Raw genomic sequence first — 15,784 nt, forward strand, 5'->3', positions numbered from 1 at the left:
ACACTTCAGTATTCCATTTGGAATTTGGAATTTTTGTAAAGTGTGAAATGTCCAATGATATCATCACCAAACACATTCTTGATAAAATAAATCTATTATTTAGTATGATATATTTGGTGGCGTAGATTTCCAAAGTTTCCCAACTATTTGGAAAATGCATTTGTACTCTAGGAAGATATTAAGTAGCTGTCCTAAGTAGCTTTCAAAATTCTCCAATTCACATTGAAACTAATGTGAATTTTCTCCCTCCATGCAAATGACAGGTATCTATGATGCAATTTGGACTGCAACAGGGGACAAAGGGTTACGGTCCCTTTGCCTCACACACAGAGATCAAGGCCCCAGTCTGGATTATTTGTGAAAGCAAAATCCTGCACTGGAGAACAGGTAGTGGGATGAACATCATGTGTAGTTTTGCCATCTCCACCTTTCTCTTGTGGAGTTCAAAGCTGCTGCAAAACCCAAGGGCAGTTCTGTCCCCCATTGCTTTAAAGGTAAAGGTAAAGGTACCCCTGCCCGTACGGGTCAGTCGTGTCCGACTCTAGGGTTGTGCGCTCATCTCACTCTAGAGGCCGGGAGCCAGCGCTGTCCACAGACACTTCCGGGTCACGTGGCCAGCATGACAAGCTGCATCTGGCGAGCCAGCACAGCACACGGAACGCCGTTTACCTTCCTGCTGGTAAGCGGTCCCTATTTATCTACTTGCACCCGGGGGTGCTTTCGAACTGCTAGGTTGGCAGGCGCTGGGACAGAGCAGCGGGAGCGCACCCCGCCGCGGGGATTCGAACCGCCGACCTTTCGATCGGCAAGCCCTAGGCACTGAGGCTTTTACCCACAGCGCCACCCGCGTCCCTTCTCCCGCCAGTAAGCGGTCCCTATTTATCTACTTGCACTTAAGGGTGCTTTCGAACTGCTAGGTGGGCAGGAGCTGGGACTGAACGACGGGAGCTCACCCCGCCGCGGGGATTCAAACCGCCGACCTTTCGATCGGCAAGTCCTAGGCGCTGAGGCTTTTAGCCACAGCGCCACCCGCGTCCCCCCATCGCTTTAGGCAACACTAAGGGGACCAAACATATTGGCCATACCAAGCAGCGCACGTTTACCTGCACATTTTCAAACGTCATATATGCCAACATTTGCGATCAATGCCCTTCTCTTGTTTTGTGGGTCAAAACAGGTCAGCCTCTGTCTGAGAGAATAAAGGGACACAACACAGCCATTAAAAGAGGGTGACACTAAGAAAACAGTGTTTCCCCAGGGACTTCTAGAGCAAGCCTTCAAGTGCACACTTGGAAAATTAGAATTTCGCAAAGAGACTGCAACATGCAAGCTGCTGAATTGGAATTATTTGACACTCTGGAGATTGGTCTCAACACATTCTGGGAGCGGCCAGCTCATTAACGTAAGTAATTGTCTCTCTTGAGGTGTGTTTTTATGCTATTGATCTTGCTGTGCCTATTCATCACCAGCGGCTGCTTGTGGGGAGTGGATCACTCCCACACTGCTCTAGATGTAGAGTGACACACCTGCTGTTGTCTTTTGCGGTGCTTGACCTCTTGACCTTACTTTATGCAAAAAAACCCAGTGATTTTATTTGATTTTTTCCTTTCTGCTTGGAATATTGTGAGTGTACACAGTTCTGCTTTCTGGGTGCAAGCCTCAGCAGAAGACAAGGCCAGAGTACCTTGCACAGCTTTGTGCAGGACATGAGAGCAGAACTCAGGTGTTGCTTCAGCAGTGGCCGCCCTCAGACTGTGCTTGAAAGAGGAGCTGCAGCCACACCCCCACACCCCCCCGTAGTGAGCGCTACCTTCAATAAGAGTTGGGTATTCCCTTGCTTAAGCAGCCAGCAGGGGAGAGAACAGTTGCTGGCACCATGAGTTCTTCTTGCACAAGCATTTATGAGGCTGGAGCTGTGGGCACGTCCCTCTCCCACTCCAAATCCATGCCCCCATTCCCTGAAAAGGGGTGTCTGGGCCAAGGTCATTTCACATGTGTGTGCACCCCATACACGGGTAGCTACTTGATGGATCTGAAAGTGGGCTCTTGCAACTAGGCTAATTGCAATTAAATTAATTAAATAGGCTAGTTAAGATTTAACTCTGGTTAAGGTTGTTCCTGTCTGTACGGCTCTTGGGGCTTTCCTCGCAGGGTCATGCTCCTCGCTGACCCTGCTCTGCCCATTCATTGAGTGCTTCTACATGGCCAGCATGGATCCCGGCTTGTGATAATGCCTCTTGCTTGGATGGATGGAGAAGCTGCATGGATGGGGGCAGCAATGATGGGGAGGGCAAGACAAAGTCTTAGGAGGAAAGGTTGAAGAAGTTAGATATATTTTTGTCTTGAGAAGGGATTCTTAAGAGACAACAGCAGTATATGAAGGTTTATAGTATAGATGATGAAGCAAATGGTTTTGGTTTTTTTTTTGGATAAGCAGCCTCATGTAACCAACATGTTTAAGTCTAATTAATGCATGAAGGGGTTAATGCCATAGAGTAAACTGTCCTGTGAGGCTTACCTAGGTCACTCCCTCTCACCTTGGGAGGAAGGTATTCAAGCCTCTTACTCCAGTCTACCAGAGAAGCTCAGTGTCTGAGGAGATCTGAGCTGGTTGCTCCAAGCTCAGATCACATGACTCTAACAAGCTATTCTTGAGTTCCTGTACCAATAATTTGGAACTTTCACCACTTTGTGACTAAACTAAATACCACTTTATTGCCTGTGCAACTTTTTCTGAATGCTGTATGGAAAAGCACATGAACCTGACCTTTGGAAAGTTTGTAGGTAAACCATTTTTAACTTGCCAAAGGTGGTCTTTCTATGCTGGGGAAGAGGGATACTTTAAAATATGCCATTCTAAGTTCCTTCCAAAGTTCTAACAGCTTATATTTCCACTCTTTACTTAGCTGCATATATTGTTGTTTTATATCTCTGTTGGGGTTCTCTACTTGCCCCAAACCTTGTTCTTGGCATCCAGGGAATTCTCCTTGAAATTTTTGCTCTGAAGGCAAAACAGGCCACTTGTTTTAGAATAAAGGGGGACCTGTCCCTTAATAAAAACTTAATCAATACCCAGACAATCTCCCCAATGGACCCTGAGATCATCTCCTGAGGCTCTTCTTCATGTACCCCCTCCACAAAGAGGTCCAGAGGGTGGCAACATGAGAACGGGCCATTTCTGCAGTGACTCCCTGTTTATGGGATGCTCTCCCCAGGGAGGTCCGCCTGGCGCCTCCATTGTACACCTTTAGGCGCCAGGTGAAATCATTTCTCTTTAATTAGGTATTTGGCTGATTGACATCTGACACCCTTTCAAGATGTGTTGTGGAAGAGGGGATTTTTGGGTTGTCTTTGTGTTTTCATTATGTATTTTGTGTTTTTTATATTGTAATTTTGTGTTCTGAGATCGACGTATACAAATTTAATAAATAATAATAAGTCTTTGAACAAGACTGGTCTTAAGTCCTTCCAGTTTGGGCAGACTAGTAAGTAGTGGGTAAATAAATCTTCAGGCACATCATCACCACATGGGCAAACTCTCTTTTCTTCAGGGATCTGACGAAGGCACCCTTCAACTATGGCCGAGTGCAGAGGCTGTAGCCGCAGAGCTGTAAAGGCTTGTCTTCATTTGATATTTGCGAGGAGTCTGAATGGGGAGTTTGCCATAGCAAGACAGGCAGGCAGGCAGAAATGCAGAAATCTTTTCATGTGGCGAGATGCCATCTCAAAGTCTAATGAACTCGGAGTGTCCGAAGAAAGGCCAGACTTATCAATAACTTGTAGCATTTCCTCATTCCTGATTATATGCTTGTAGAGCAGATAAGACACTTCACTTTTTAAAGAAAGATATATATATAGCTTATCCCAGCCAAACCAGTCCCATTTTGTTAACTGATCTGTTTTGCTGAGTTGGTGTTCCCTCTGCGTCTTCTGCTCAAATTGCCCCAGGAGCAATTCAGTCTTTTTCATAATTGGCAGTGCTGGAAAGTGGGACAGCTGATAAGATCTCTTTTTCTAGCCTTATCCAAGATTAATCGCAAACAAAACTTCCCTCCCATTTTTCTCACTGGCATATTTGCCTGAGATAATGAGGCATCATGAACTCTATTTTGAGGTCATGAGAGTGAAGAACAATATTCAATGAAATTTGAATTGAACAGTAGTTAAAGAATATTAGGTGAGATTAATCAAGAGTTGCGAGCTACTGCTTGTTTTCAAGACCTGCCATGAAACAGGATGATCTGACATCACAAGGGAGAAAGGTGTGTAAAATTATGAATGGTGTGGAAGGTATGAGGGGTGGGAATTTGTTCTCTCTCTGATAAAACTGGAGCTTGCTGGGATGGGGTGAGCGGGTGTCATCCAACAAAACCAGTTGGAAGTAGGTTCAGCACAGATAAAGGAAAAAAATTCTCTCACACAAGGCATAATGCCCCTATGGAATTTATTGTCAAATTATATGGTGGTCACTAGCTTGCATTGCTTTTTAATTATTTTTTTATTTATATTTTTCAAGTTTATACATTTCACTATTTTTACAATCATTTTAACATGTCAAAACTTGACTTCCTTCCCCCTCTTTCTGTGGTTCCTTAAATTTATTTTTAATATCTTCTGCATATCTCACCCAAATTAACTTAATTTGCTCAATTATTCATCTTCTTTAAATATATACTCTTATGAAACAGCAGGTTATTACAATAATCCTGCCAATGTTTTTATCTGTTTACAATTTATCTGTAAATATTCAGTAAACCACTTCCATTCTTTTATAAAAGAATGTTATATTGATTTCTTATTCTTTTGGTAAGTTTCGCCATTTCTGCATTTTCCATTAGGTTTGTATCCATTCTTCCTTTGCTGGGACTTCTGTAACATTCTTTGCAACATTCTTGCCGCTGTAGTGGCATACATGAAGCAGCTTCTATACAGTTTAGGTAGTTCTGTCCCTATAATTCCCAAAAGAAAATATTTTGGTATTGGGAAGACCCAGTTTTCTGAGTGCATGTTCTGGAAGTTGGGCAATAGGGGCAGTACAGGATTCCTTTTGGTGTACCGACCTCCCCGCTGTGCCAAGGATTCCCTGCCTGAGCTGCTTCAGGTCGTGGCGGATGTTCTCCTGGAGACACCTAGTTTTTAACATCCATACCAACACGACCTTACAAGGGGCCGCTCGAGACTTCGTGGAAAGCATGGCCTCCATGGGGCTGTCCCTGAATAAGTCTGGCCCAACCCATAGCCGCGGACATGCCTTGGACCTGGTGTTCACCTCTATGGATGTGGGTGATCTGACACTAAGTAAAAGCAAAACGAAAGAAGTGCCATGGTCAGATCACTTCCTGGTGTAACTGGACTTCTCTGCGACCCTTCCCCTCTGCAGGGAGGTGGGACCGATTCGGATGGTCCGCCCCCGCCACTTAATGGATCCAAATGGTTTCCAGAGAGTGGTAGGGGATGTTTTATCCCACGTTGATGGCCTTTCAGCTGATTCCCTGGTGGCCCGCTGGGATGCAGAGTTAACCAGGGATATTGACTGTTTGGCTCCGAAGCGCCCTCTCCGATTGCATGGACCCCGGACAGCCCCGTGGTTTTCCACGGAGCTGAGGGCGATGAAACAATCGTTGAGATGGCTAGAGTGCCGGTGGCGGATAACTCATTCTGAATCTGACTGGACATGGGTTAGAGCTCAATGTCGAGCCTACCAAGTGGCGATAGCGACAGTGAAGAAGACTTTCTTCACCGCCTCTATTGCATCTGCGGAAAACGGCAGCAGGAGACTCTTTCAGGTGGTTCGCAATTTAGCGGAACCACCTGCTACATCAGGGCCCAGTACGGGCCACATGATCTCCTGCAATGATTTTGCAGGTATTGACTGTCTGGCTCTAAAGCACCATCTCCGGATGCATGGAGCCCAGACAGCCCCATGGTTTTCCCCAGAGCTGAGGGCAATGAAACAATTGCTTAGATGGCTAGAGCGCTGGTGGTGGAAAACTCACTCTGAATCTGACTGGACACAGGTTAGAGCTGCTATTTTCTGCAGATGCCATAGAGGCAGTGAATAAAGTCCTCTTCACCATCGCTATCACCACTTGATAGGTTCAACGTTGAGCACTGTGGTCTAAACCACTGAACCTCTTGCGCTTGCTGATTGGAAGCTAAACAGCATTGCTGTGCGCTATGGTTTACATCATGGTGTCCCGTTGCACCAGAAGCAGTTTAGTCATGCTGGCCACTTGACTCGGAAAGTTGTCTACAGACAAACACTGGTTCCCTCAGCCTGAAGTGATATGAGCACTGCAACCCCATAGTCGCCTTTGACTGAACTTAACCGTCCAGGGGTCCTTTGCCTTTACCCCTGCCCAATGCTTTGGTCCTGATGAAAACTATGACCAAAAATAAGGGGAAAACAGAGTTTATTATGTACTACATTTATATCTCACCTTTCGTCCAAGAAGCTCCAACATGGTTCGCCTTCTGCTCCATTTTTATCTTCTCCCAAACCCTGCAAGGTATTTCAAAATTCTCCAATTCACCTTGAAACTAATGTAGGGCTAAGTAGTTCTCCATTTAAAGATGATAAGTCCTAAACTTATCTTGGCACTTTTGTGCCCAAGGGGGGTAGGGCGCGGAGGGGTGGGGTGCACAACAGTTCAGGGTAGGAGAGGGGCAGGGAAGCTGCTCTCTGCTGCCACCGGGTGTGGGATGTGCCATGGCTGAGGATGGGCGGCGGCAACGCTGCCACCCACTTGCTTGCTCTCCTTCAGGCCTGACCCGGAGGGTGGGGTGGGCAGAGCTGCACCAGGGACAAGCGCCGCAGCCAAGGAGCCGCTCCTCCTGGCACGGAGCTCTACATTATCAGCTTTTTAGCTGCCCCCCCCCCTCCAATTCTGCATTTTGTGTTCAAGTGCACACTTAAAGAAAAAAAGCACTGGTCAGAAATTGGCTACCACAAAATGTGGTGTTGAATGTTATTTTAAATGAAATTCAGGGTGGAATGAATCCTTCCCTAATAGCGAGAGCTTTCAAGGCAGTCACAGCAAGTTTTCTTGTCAGGTGTTTAATTCTGTTCCTGTAGTATCTGTTTCTGGAGAAATGCCCTCGTCCATAATGTAAGCCCTTAACAACTCGGGTCCAGTTGATCTTCAAGACTGCCTTACCCAACAGGCACCTATTCAACGGCTTTGATTGATGGAACTGGAACTTTTTCAGGTGCCGCCTAATACCTGCACTGCATTTGTAAGAACTCGGTCGATTAGTGTGGCGGCACGAGTACTTTGGAACTCCCTGCCTATTGAGATCAGGCAGGGGTCTTCACAGTATTCTTTCTGGTGCCTGAGAAAAACATTCTTATTTAAACAAGCCTACTCAGATGTTTAGAAAGTTTGTATGAGTTTTAATTTGTTTTAGTCTATTCTATTGTGGTTTTAACCTTTTGTATGTTTTAAATTATGGTTGTAATTTTTTTAGTGATGATTTTATTGTTTTTTTTGTAAACTGCTTTGAGGTTTTTCTGCAATCAAGTGGTGTATACATTTTGTGAAACAAACAACAAATAACACTAGTTGTGCATGAGAGACAGCAGGTAGGCAACCAATGTCAGGAGCTGCTGGGGTTAGAACCAGGAACCCTAATCTTTGTGCACAGCTGCCCCATGTGGTGAACCACCAGAACTGCAAGTGGAAGCATCTTTGGCAGGGGAAGGGTGTGCAAAAGTTTCTCAGGCTTTGGGTTGGCCATTGAGCCCTCCTGGACAGAAAAGGATATAAAGGGCTTCCTGTTTGAGCTGGCGCTTGGCCTGAGCAACTCCAGTTTTCCTTGCTCTCATGTTTCAGTGTGTTCTTCAGCTCTGACTCCTGGCTTGGTCCCTCGCCTCAAATTCCCTGGCATAACTTGTGGCATCCCTCTCTGTCCAGCCCTTGTCTTCAAAGCAGCATCAGTTTCCTCAAAATAGCACACTGATATTGCCTGATGGTTGGGAATGGAATGTACAAGAAGGACCACTGTCAAGTAGGTACTGCTGGCCATGCTCTTGGCAAGTGGCTGATGGGCCATTGACCAGCAGGGGCCTCAGACACAGCAGGGGCCTCTTCATTTTTTTAAAGGCGTGTGTCTAGCCCTCCTAGAAAGGAAGCCATGAAGCAAAATGTGCATGTACCCTTCTAGGATTTCAGTGAGATGAGCCAGCCCTTCAGTCCTTTTTTCCAATGAGTAAAGTCGGAGATGTGATTGATGAGTTGAGTTGTCTGGACACTAGGTGACAGGAATTTCTGGGGTCCCAAAGAGCTATGTTCACCCCCCCTCCTTTAGTGCACTTCTGCTCATTTTCTAGTCCTTTTAATTTCTGTAGTTTGTCCTTCCTTTTTTTCCTAACAACCAGGATGCATATTTTCTGTGTGGGTTTGTCTGAGATCTGGTACTCCCTATAAGTTATTATCTGCAAATACCAATAATATAATATAAGTTATTATCTGCAAATATAATATATATATCTGCAAATACCAATAAGTGTGAGTGGATGTTAAAGAAAACTGAGAACTTTGCAGAGAGGCTTAGCGTGTCTTCAGCTGTGCAGGAACTGAAGACTCATTAAGAATCCACTGTACAACCAACTTCCAGTGCAATGGTGTGCATGTTTATCTGTCTCTAATGGGTGCACTCCCAGGAAGGTGGGCACTGGATTATAACTAGACTTTGGTTCAAGACTGGCATTGGGGGAAGGTAGGGATCAGCTATGTGGCATGCAGAAATTAAGCTATTTCCAGTATGGAAATGCAATTATTGGGAAAGCTTCACTTGTTCACATTTTTTATGTGTGTAGCTAATGATTTATTTTTGGGACCTCCACTCCACCTGCAAAGAGGGCATAAATTTGCACATGCAAATTTTATGTAAATGTGTATCCTCTTCTGTGAGTGGGTCAGAGAACCCCATCCACATACAAAGTACTGGACCAGAAAATCCTTTCCTCTCCACCCCCATGCACAGGACCAAATGTACACCAGCCACCAAAGCCTGTATAGTTGGTAAGAACTTTTAGCTAGCATATTATTTGAAAACATATTAGCTAATTGAGGATAAGTATATCAACAACCATAGTAATGCTCATGAAAGTTAGATTGCCAGCAGCTAAAAATGATTATAGTGCAGCCACAAATGCTTGTGGAAGTTCAGTTTCCAGACCCAGCCTCTTATTTCCAGGCGATGCACATAGCAGTTGCGAAAGGGTGCTGTGCAAGAGTACAGAACGAAGGAAGGCTGTACTTGTAGAAACAGAGTTGTAGAACATCCAATTCTCTAACTGCAGGTTCGCTTGTAACAGAGAACATATTGTTTATCTCCTTTACTGGTCAGACAATCTAGCAGTAGCTGGAGAAATTCTGCCCACTTTTGCATTTTAAATTAGCAAACATTTTCTTAGTAAACTTGCACAACAGATTGGTAAAAGTCTTTCTGTTGTGCCTATAGTTTAACATTCATTCCTATAAAAGTTGAAGAGTCACAAAATTTCTTTATTTTGCAGTTTGTTTTACCCATTTATAAGTATATAATTCCAATATTTGTTTGCGTATGCATATCTATTTTCTATCTGATTTGCATTATAATATTCCCTTTATTATTTATTTTATTGTTCACTCTCCTAAAATATCTCCCAAGTAAAGGGAGTTCACTATTTAAGCCTCATTGCTTTCAGTGAGTAAGTTAAGCACATCTCTCTCTCCTATTTTAGTAAGTGGAACTTAAAAGTGCTCAAATTTGGCTGGGTCATCACTGGTAAATACTGGATTTTGAAATAAGCTAAGTTTCTATTATGTGATAGAAACTTCTCCCTGCACAAATTGCTACTAGGTTGACAGACAGAGTGTGATTCTTTTGATGGATTTCACTGTCCTTGACCATGGCATCCTCCTGGACCTGGATCACCTTGTAGGGCAGTGGGTCGGCCACTCTACTTACCTGCCAGTTATTCCTCGAAAGCAGGCCCCACACAGACCAGACCAGAGATCCATCTCGTTAAACATCCTCTTCTCTCAGTGGCCAACCAGACGCCTATGGGAAGCTCACAAGCAGGACAGGAGCAAAATAGCACTCTCCCAACTTGCGTTTTCCAGCAACTGGTATTCAGAGACATACATAGCAACTAGCCATGATGATGGTGTACTATCAGAGGCGGAGCAAGGTGGGTGCAGTGGGTGCGGCCTGCCCCAGGTGACATCCCTGGGGGGGGTGACATCGCCGTGCCACCCCCCAGGACAGTGCTTGGTGCAGGCAGCACACCCCCTGGAACACACACCCCACCGGGACGCTCGGTGCAGGTGGCGCACCCCCCCCCCACCTCTGATGTTTAGTCAGAATATCATTTCTTGTAACCTGAATTCACTGTTTCAGGCACTGTCCTTCAGAGCTTCCTCCATCCTCCTTGTAACCGACCTTTAGATATTTGAGGATGGCTGTCAAATCTCCTATTTTCCAGGCTAAACATACCCAGCTCCCTCAACTGTTCCTCGTAGCACTTGGTTTCCAGACCCTGTCTCATGCTGGTCACCCTCCTCTGCACATGTTCCAGCTTGTCAACATCCTTCTTAAATTGTGGTACCCAGAATTGGACACAGTATTCCAGATGTAGTCTGACCGAGACAAAATAGAGTGGGACTATTACTTCCCTTGATCTGAACACTATACTCCTGTTGATGCAGCCTAGAATAGTGTTAGCATTTTTTGCTGCTGCATCACACTGCTGACTCATGTTAAGCATATGGCCTACTAAGACCCCTAGATCCTTTTCACACGTACAAGTAGTAAGCTAGGTGTCCTTCATCTTATCTTTGTGAATCTAGTCCTTCTTGCCTAACTGTGAAACCTTTCATTTGTCCCTACTGAAATTCATTCTGTTAGTTTGGGCCCAGTTCTCCAATCTGTTAAAGTAATATTGAAATTATGCCAATAAAGGTTGAATGAATGAGTAATCTTGAATCTCGATTCTGTCTCCTGCGGGACTGGCTACACCTCCCAGTTTGGTGTCATCTGCAAATTGGATGAGCATCTCCTCAACACCTTTATCCAAGTCATTTAGAATGACATTGGACAACAAGGGGTGCAGGACAGATCCCTGCAGCCCCCCACTTGTCAACCAGCAACAAATCCACCTAACAGTCATCTAATTCAGCCTACATTTTACCCGATTCTCCACTAGAGTATCATGGGGAGCCTCATTTCTGTTTCTTTCTTTTTTTTGATGGAGTAACAAGCTGGGTGGATCAGGAGAATGTTGTGGACATAGTGTATCTTGATTTCAGTAAGGCTTTTGACAAAGTCCCCCATGATACTGTTGTGAGGAAGCTGGTAAAATGTGGATTGAAGAAGGGAACTGTTTGGTGGATTTGTTGCTGGTTGGCAGGTCCAGTGGCGTAGAGTGTGGGGGGGGGGGTAGAGGGGGCCGTTGTCCTGGGCACGTTTTTTGGGAGGGGGTCTTAGTAGTCATAGCATACTTTTTCAAAGTGCTCACAGACCGACTGTCAAATTATCTGTTCTAGGACCTTTCCTGGTATTGATCTCAAGTTCACAGATATTTTCTTGGGTCTTCTTTCCCTCCACACACGTCCGACTTCTAGACAGAATAATAATTTCCTGCATTTTTTTAGGACTAGCCTAAGATTGCCAGAAGAAATATCAGCAACCTCAGATATGCAGAAGACACAACCTTGATGGCAGAAAGTGAGGAGCAATTAAAGAACCTTTTAATGAGGGTGAAAGAGGAGAGCGCAAAATATGGACTGAAGCTGAACATCAAAAAAACTAAGATCATGGCCACTGGTCCCATCACCTCCTAGCAAATAGAAGGGGAGGAAATGGAGGCAGGGAGAGATTTTACTTTCTTGGGCTCCATGATCACTGCAGATGGTGACAGCAGTCACGAAATTAAAAGACGCCTGCTTCTTGGAAGAAAAGCAATGACAAACCTAGACAGCATCTTAAAAAGCAGAGACATCACCATGCCGACAAAGGTAGTTAAAGCTATGGTTTTCCCAGTAGTGATGTATGGAAGTGAGAGCTGGACCATAAAGAAGGCTGATTGCCAAAGGATGCTTTTGAATTATGGTGCTGGAGGAGACTCTTGGGAGTCCCATGGACTGCAAGAAGATCAAACCTATCCATTCTTAAGGAAATCAGCCCTGAGTGCTCACTGGAAGGACAGATCCTGAAGCTGAGGCTCCAAGACTTTGGCCACCTCATGAGAAGAGAGGAGTCCCTGGAAAAGACCCTGATGTTGGGAAAGATGGAGGGCACAAGGAGAAGGGGAAGACAGAGGATGAGATGGTGGGACAGTGAGCTACCAGCATGAGTTTGACCAAGCTGCGGGAGGCCGTGGAAGACAGGAGTGCCTGGCCTGCTCTGGTCCAGGGGGTCACGAAGAGTCGGACACGACTAAACGACTAAACAACAACAAGCAGCTTTCAAACAGCAGCCAACAAGTTAGATACACTAACTTGTTTTCCCAGTCTGTGAATTGTTTCCCTCCATGTATAAAGATAGTAGTAAGCTATGTCCAAAAAGGCATTGGAAAGCTGCATGTAAAAGTTTTACTACCTTGTGTCAAATTTAAATCATTGTTTGCACTTTCTGAGCCGTAGAACAAAGCAAGTAAAGGCGATCAGGGAGCCCTGGCCACCGCGCAACAGAGTAAGTCGACTGAGCTGAATGGGACTCCAATACATAGGATTGGACTTAACTTCCCTTTCCCTTTCTTCTTTAAACTGAAGAAGATGGAAAAACACACATTCTAAGGAAACCCCGTTGCACAACTGTCAAGAGACTAAAGCAGCAATAAAGATCCTAGCGATTCCTCCCCCGGACTCCTTCCCTCCTCCCTCGGCTCCTCTGACCCCTTCTTGCCTTTGTCTCCCCCCCCCCGCTCCGTTTGTGCAAGCAAAGCGCTCATTTCCTGGTCGGATCCTCTTAAAGAGGCAGCCAGAGCAAAGCCCAGACAAAAGGCCCTTGTGCCGCTTCCCTCACCTTGGCGAGTTGGGAGCCAACCACGTGGTGCTGCTGGCTCTCGGCGGGGGGGGGGGCGCTGCTCCGCGACTCCTTCCTTCGAAAGGAAACCCGGGTTGCGCGGAAGTTCGTGCGAAGCCCCCCCCCCCCGCCAGGCTGAGCCCGGGCGCATCTGCTTGCCCCATTCCCGCACCGCCCTCCGGCTTGCAGCCCCCCCCCCCAGGAGCCCAGAGGCTCCGCCGAACTCAGCGGGGCTTACTCCCAAGTAGTAGCTCTGTCTATTCTTGCAGCTTTACAAGGCGCGCGCCCTTAGCCTGCCGCGCGTCAGCCCCCCTTGGCCGAGTCTGCGCGATCCTACGCGCCTGTCTCCGAAGTCAGTGTCGCGGAGTTCCGCAGGCTTGCTCCGTGTTCAGTGGGCAGGAGGACTGCGGCGGCGGCAGCACCCAGGAACCTGCCATCCTAGCTTGGCAGCCCCGCGCATCTCCTTGCGCTCTTTTCTCGTTTCTCCGATTGAAAGGGGCCGCCTTGTCATTTTGCAGTCTGGAAATGTAAAACAAGCTCGCCGCTCCCTCCAGCTGTTTTTTCCGCGAACGTGAAGCGCGCTGTTGTGCCTGCCGACCCTCCCCCCCCCCCGCTCTCCCAAGATCCCTTTTATTTATTTCCCTGTAACCTGAGCCAGCCCCCCCCCCCCCCCGCTCTCTCAGTTTCCTGGTGGATCCGGCTCCTTTAAGAGGCCGAGCTCAGTGCTGGGAACTCACGTCACTTTGCAAGCCAGAAACTCTCCCGATCAATGAGCGAAGAAGAGCCGCTTTTCGCAGTTCTGCCTTTCAGTTTCTCTCTTCCCGGAAAGGGAGAATTCCCACATTCACGGGCAGAGAGAGCGGGAGGGGGAAGGGCGGACTCGGAGGAGCGGACTGCAGCTCTGCGGGAGCACAAAACACTTCTGCTCTTTTTAAAGAATCAGAAAAATCCAATTCCCGTCCTCTTCTTTTTGCATCTGCTGAGAACCCCAAATGCCCAAGTGAGCCATGCAGGGCGCACCTCCCCGGGCAGATCGGCTGCAGTCCTTGTGGATTTGTCTTTCTGGAAAGATGATCGGAGGAACTTCTTAAAACGCCTGCGGTTGGCTGGGAAAGGATTTCTGCGGGGGTTGGAGGAAGAGGAAAGGAAAGAGGAAAGGGGAGAAAAAAAAGAAAGACGAGAACTTCCTGGTCTCTTTATTTCCTCCTCTTCTGAGACATGTCTGAGGGTCCTGGACAGTGTTGTATCAAGGTAAAAGCTCGTTTTAAAAACCCTGTTTTAAAACGTACTTAGAGCTGATAATGTATGTTCCAACCCCCGAAACTAAAGATGCAATTGTGTATTTAATCCTTGGTCGCTTTAAGGAGTCGCCTAGAGCGGAAATAAGCGCCCGGGTCTCTTCATTTTCTTCCTCCTCTGCCTTTGGCGAGACTCCCTTCCCTATAACCTTGGGTTTCTTCGTCTAAAAAGGAGGTCGACCCTGATCCGTCGGGAGAAACGGAGGAAGAAATCAAGCTTGTTTTCTGTTTATTTGCAGGGGAGTTCTGGCTGTAAACCCAGAGTGGGGTTTACTCTTGTTACACAGCTGGTATGTTGCTTTGCACAGGGATCTCTGAAGTCAGCCTGAACTTTCTGTAGTATTCAGAGGAGAAGTTCCTCCACACTTTCAAACTGGAATTCTCCACTAAAGCTGCTGCAGTTAAAAAGAGATGCTGCTCTCCACCCTTTCAAACTATAAAGCCGTTTATGGCAGGTTCCAATCCTGAGCAGCCTATGTATGTTTACTTGATAGTAAGTCTCACTTACTCCCAAGTACATACAGAGTTAATTGTAACCTTACTTCTGAGTGGCTGTGCAATGTGATCCTTTTCCTATTTACTCAGAAGTAAGCCCCATTCAACTCAGTGAGACTTGCTTCAGAGTAGAGGTATGTATGTGTGCAGCCCATAAGGAAGGGGAGCTCTGTGTTTTATAAATATTGAGCTTAACACGTTTTATAGGCTGCCTTACTAACGTCCAGCATCAGGTGATTAAGTCTGAGTGACATTCTGACAGCTAAAAGGCTAATGTCAAAATTATTTTGAGATCGCTATACAAAGGAGGGAAGGGAGAGGGTGTGCATGTGAAACAACCTTTGTCAGCAGCTTATTTTTAAAATGTCAATTGAGCACTGTGGTGCTATTACTACATACATTTGCTACTTGATTAATTTACTTATTGGTTGCCTAGAATGGATAGAATTGGCACTGCTGCACATTTGTAAGAATACAATTGTTTAGTATGGCAGCGCCTGCACTTTGGGACAGCCTGCCTAGTGAGATCAAGCAAGCACCTTCACTGTACTCTCTTCAGCACCTGCTAAAAGGCTTTCTTGTTTAGGCAAGCCTACCCAGAAGCTTAGAAAGTTCAGGTAATTTAAATTGTTTTAGTATTTTAACTTTATAATGTTTTGAAATAGGGCTGTGAACTTTTCTCAGTTTTATTTTTTTATCTTTTTGTAAATGGCTTTTAGGCTTTTTACAATCAAACAGTGTATAGATAGGAAATAAAATAAATAAATAGAGGGGGCTGTTTTGTTGTTTGATATTTCTGCTGCAAAGTTGCATTTCTTTCTAACAAACTTCAAACTTCCTTCAAAGTTCTCTGGAACATTTGATAGAATTAAATAGGTTGCTCTGTGTCTAGTGGCCAAGGGATTCATTCAGATTATGAAAAAGGAAGCATGGTTTCAGTGAGCTAATTCCAAAATTTGCTTTTGAAAATTTTTGAATAT

The 15,784-nt window shown here is 45.8% G+C and overlaps 1 protein-coding gene and 1 long non-coding RNA gene across 3 annotated transcripts in view; one reads left to right on the top strand and one right to left on the bottom strand.

Annotated features, from left to right (window-relative positions):
* Positions 1–4,481: 4,481 nt before the first annotated feature.
* On the bottom strand, positions 4,482–6,840 carry LOC308477287. Its single transcript, XR_013986446.1, has 2 exons — positions 6,441–6,840; positions 4,482–4,949 (listed from the first exon to the last, which is right to left on the bottom strand). It is a non-coding gene; the product is annotated as an uncharacterized lncRNA (long non-coding RNA).
* A 6,842-nt stretch (positions 6,841–13,682) lies between these two features.
* ETV6 (ETS variant transcription factor 6) overlaps positions 13,683–15,784 on the top strand; it is a 156,031-nt gene continuing 153,929 nt past the window's right edge. Inside the window, exon 1 of one of the 2 annotated variants that reach the window (XM_081005614.1) lies at positions 13,683–14,262. In XM_081005614.1, the coding sequence (XP_080861740.1) occupies positions 14,230–14,262 (33 nt within the window). In that variant the 5' untranslated portion in view covers positions 13,683–14,229. The remainder of the gene's footprint in view (positions 14,263–15,784) is intronic. The other variant, XM_081005613.1, reaches the window with a different exon arrangement.

Source organism: Podarcis pityusensis (genome assembly GCF_964106645.2).
Source record: "Podarcis pityusensis genome assembly, chromosome: 5".
Classification (NCBI taxonomy): Eukaryota; Metazoa; Chordata; class Lepidosauria; order Squamata; family Lacertidae; genus Podarcis; species Podarcis pityusensis.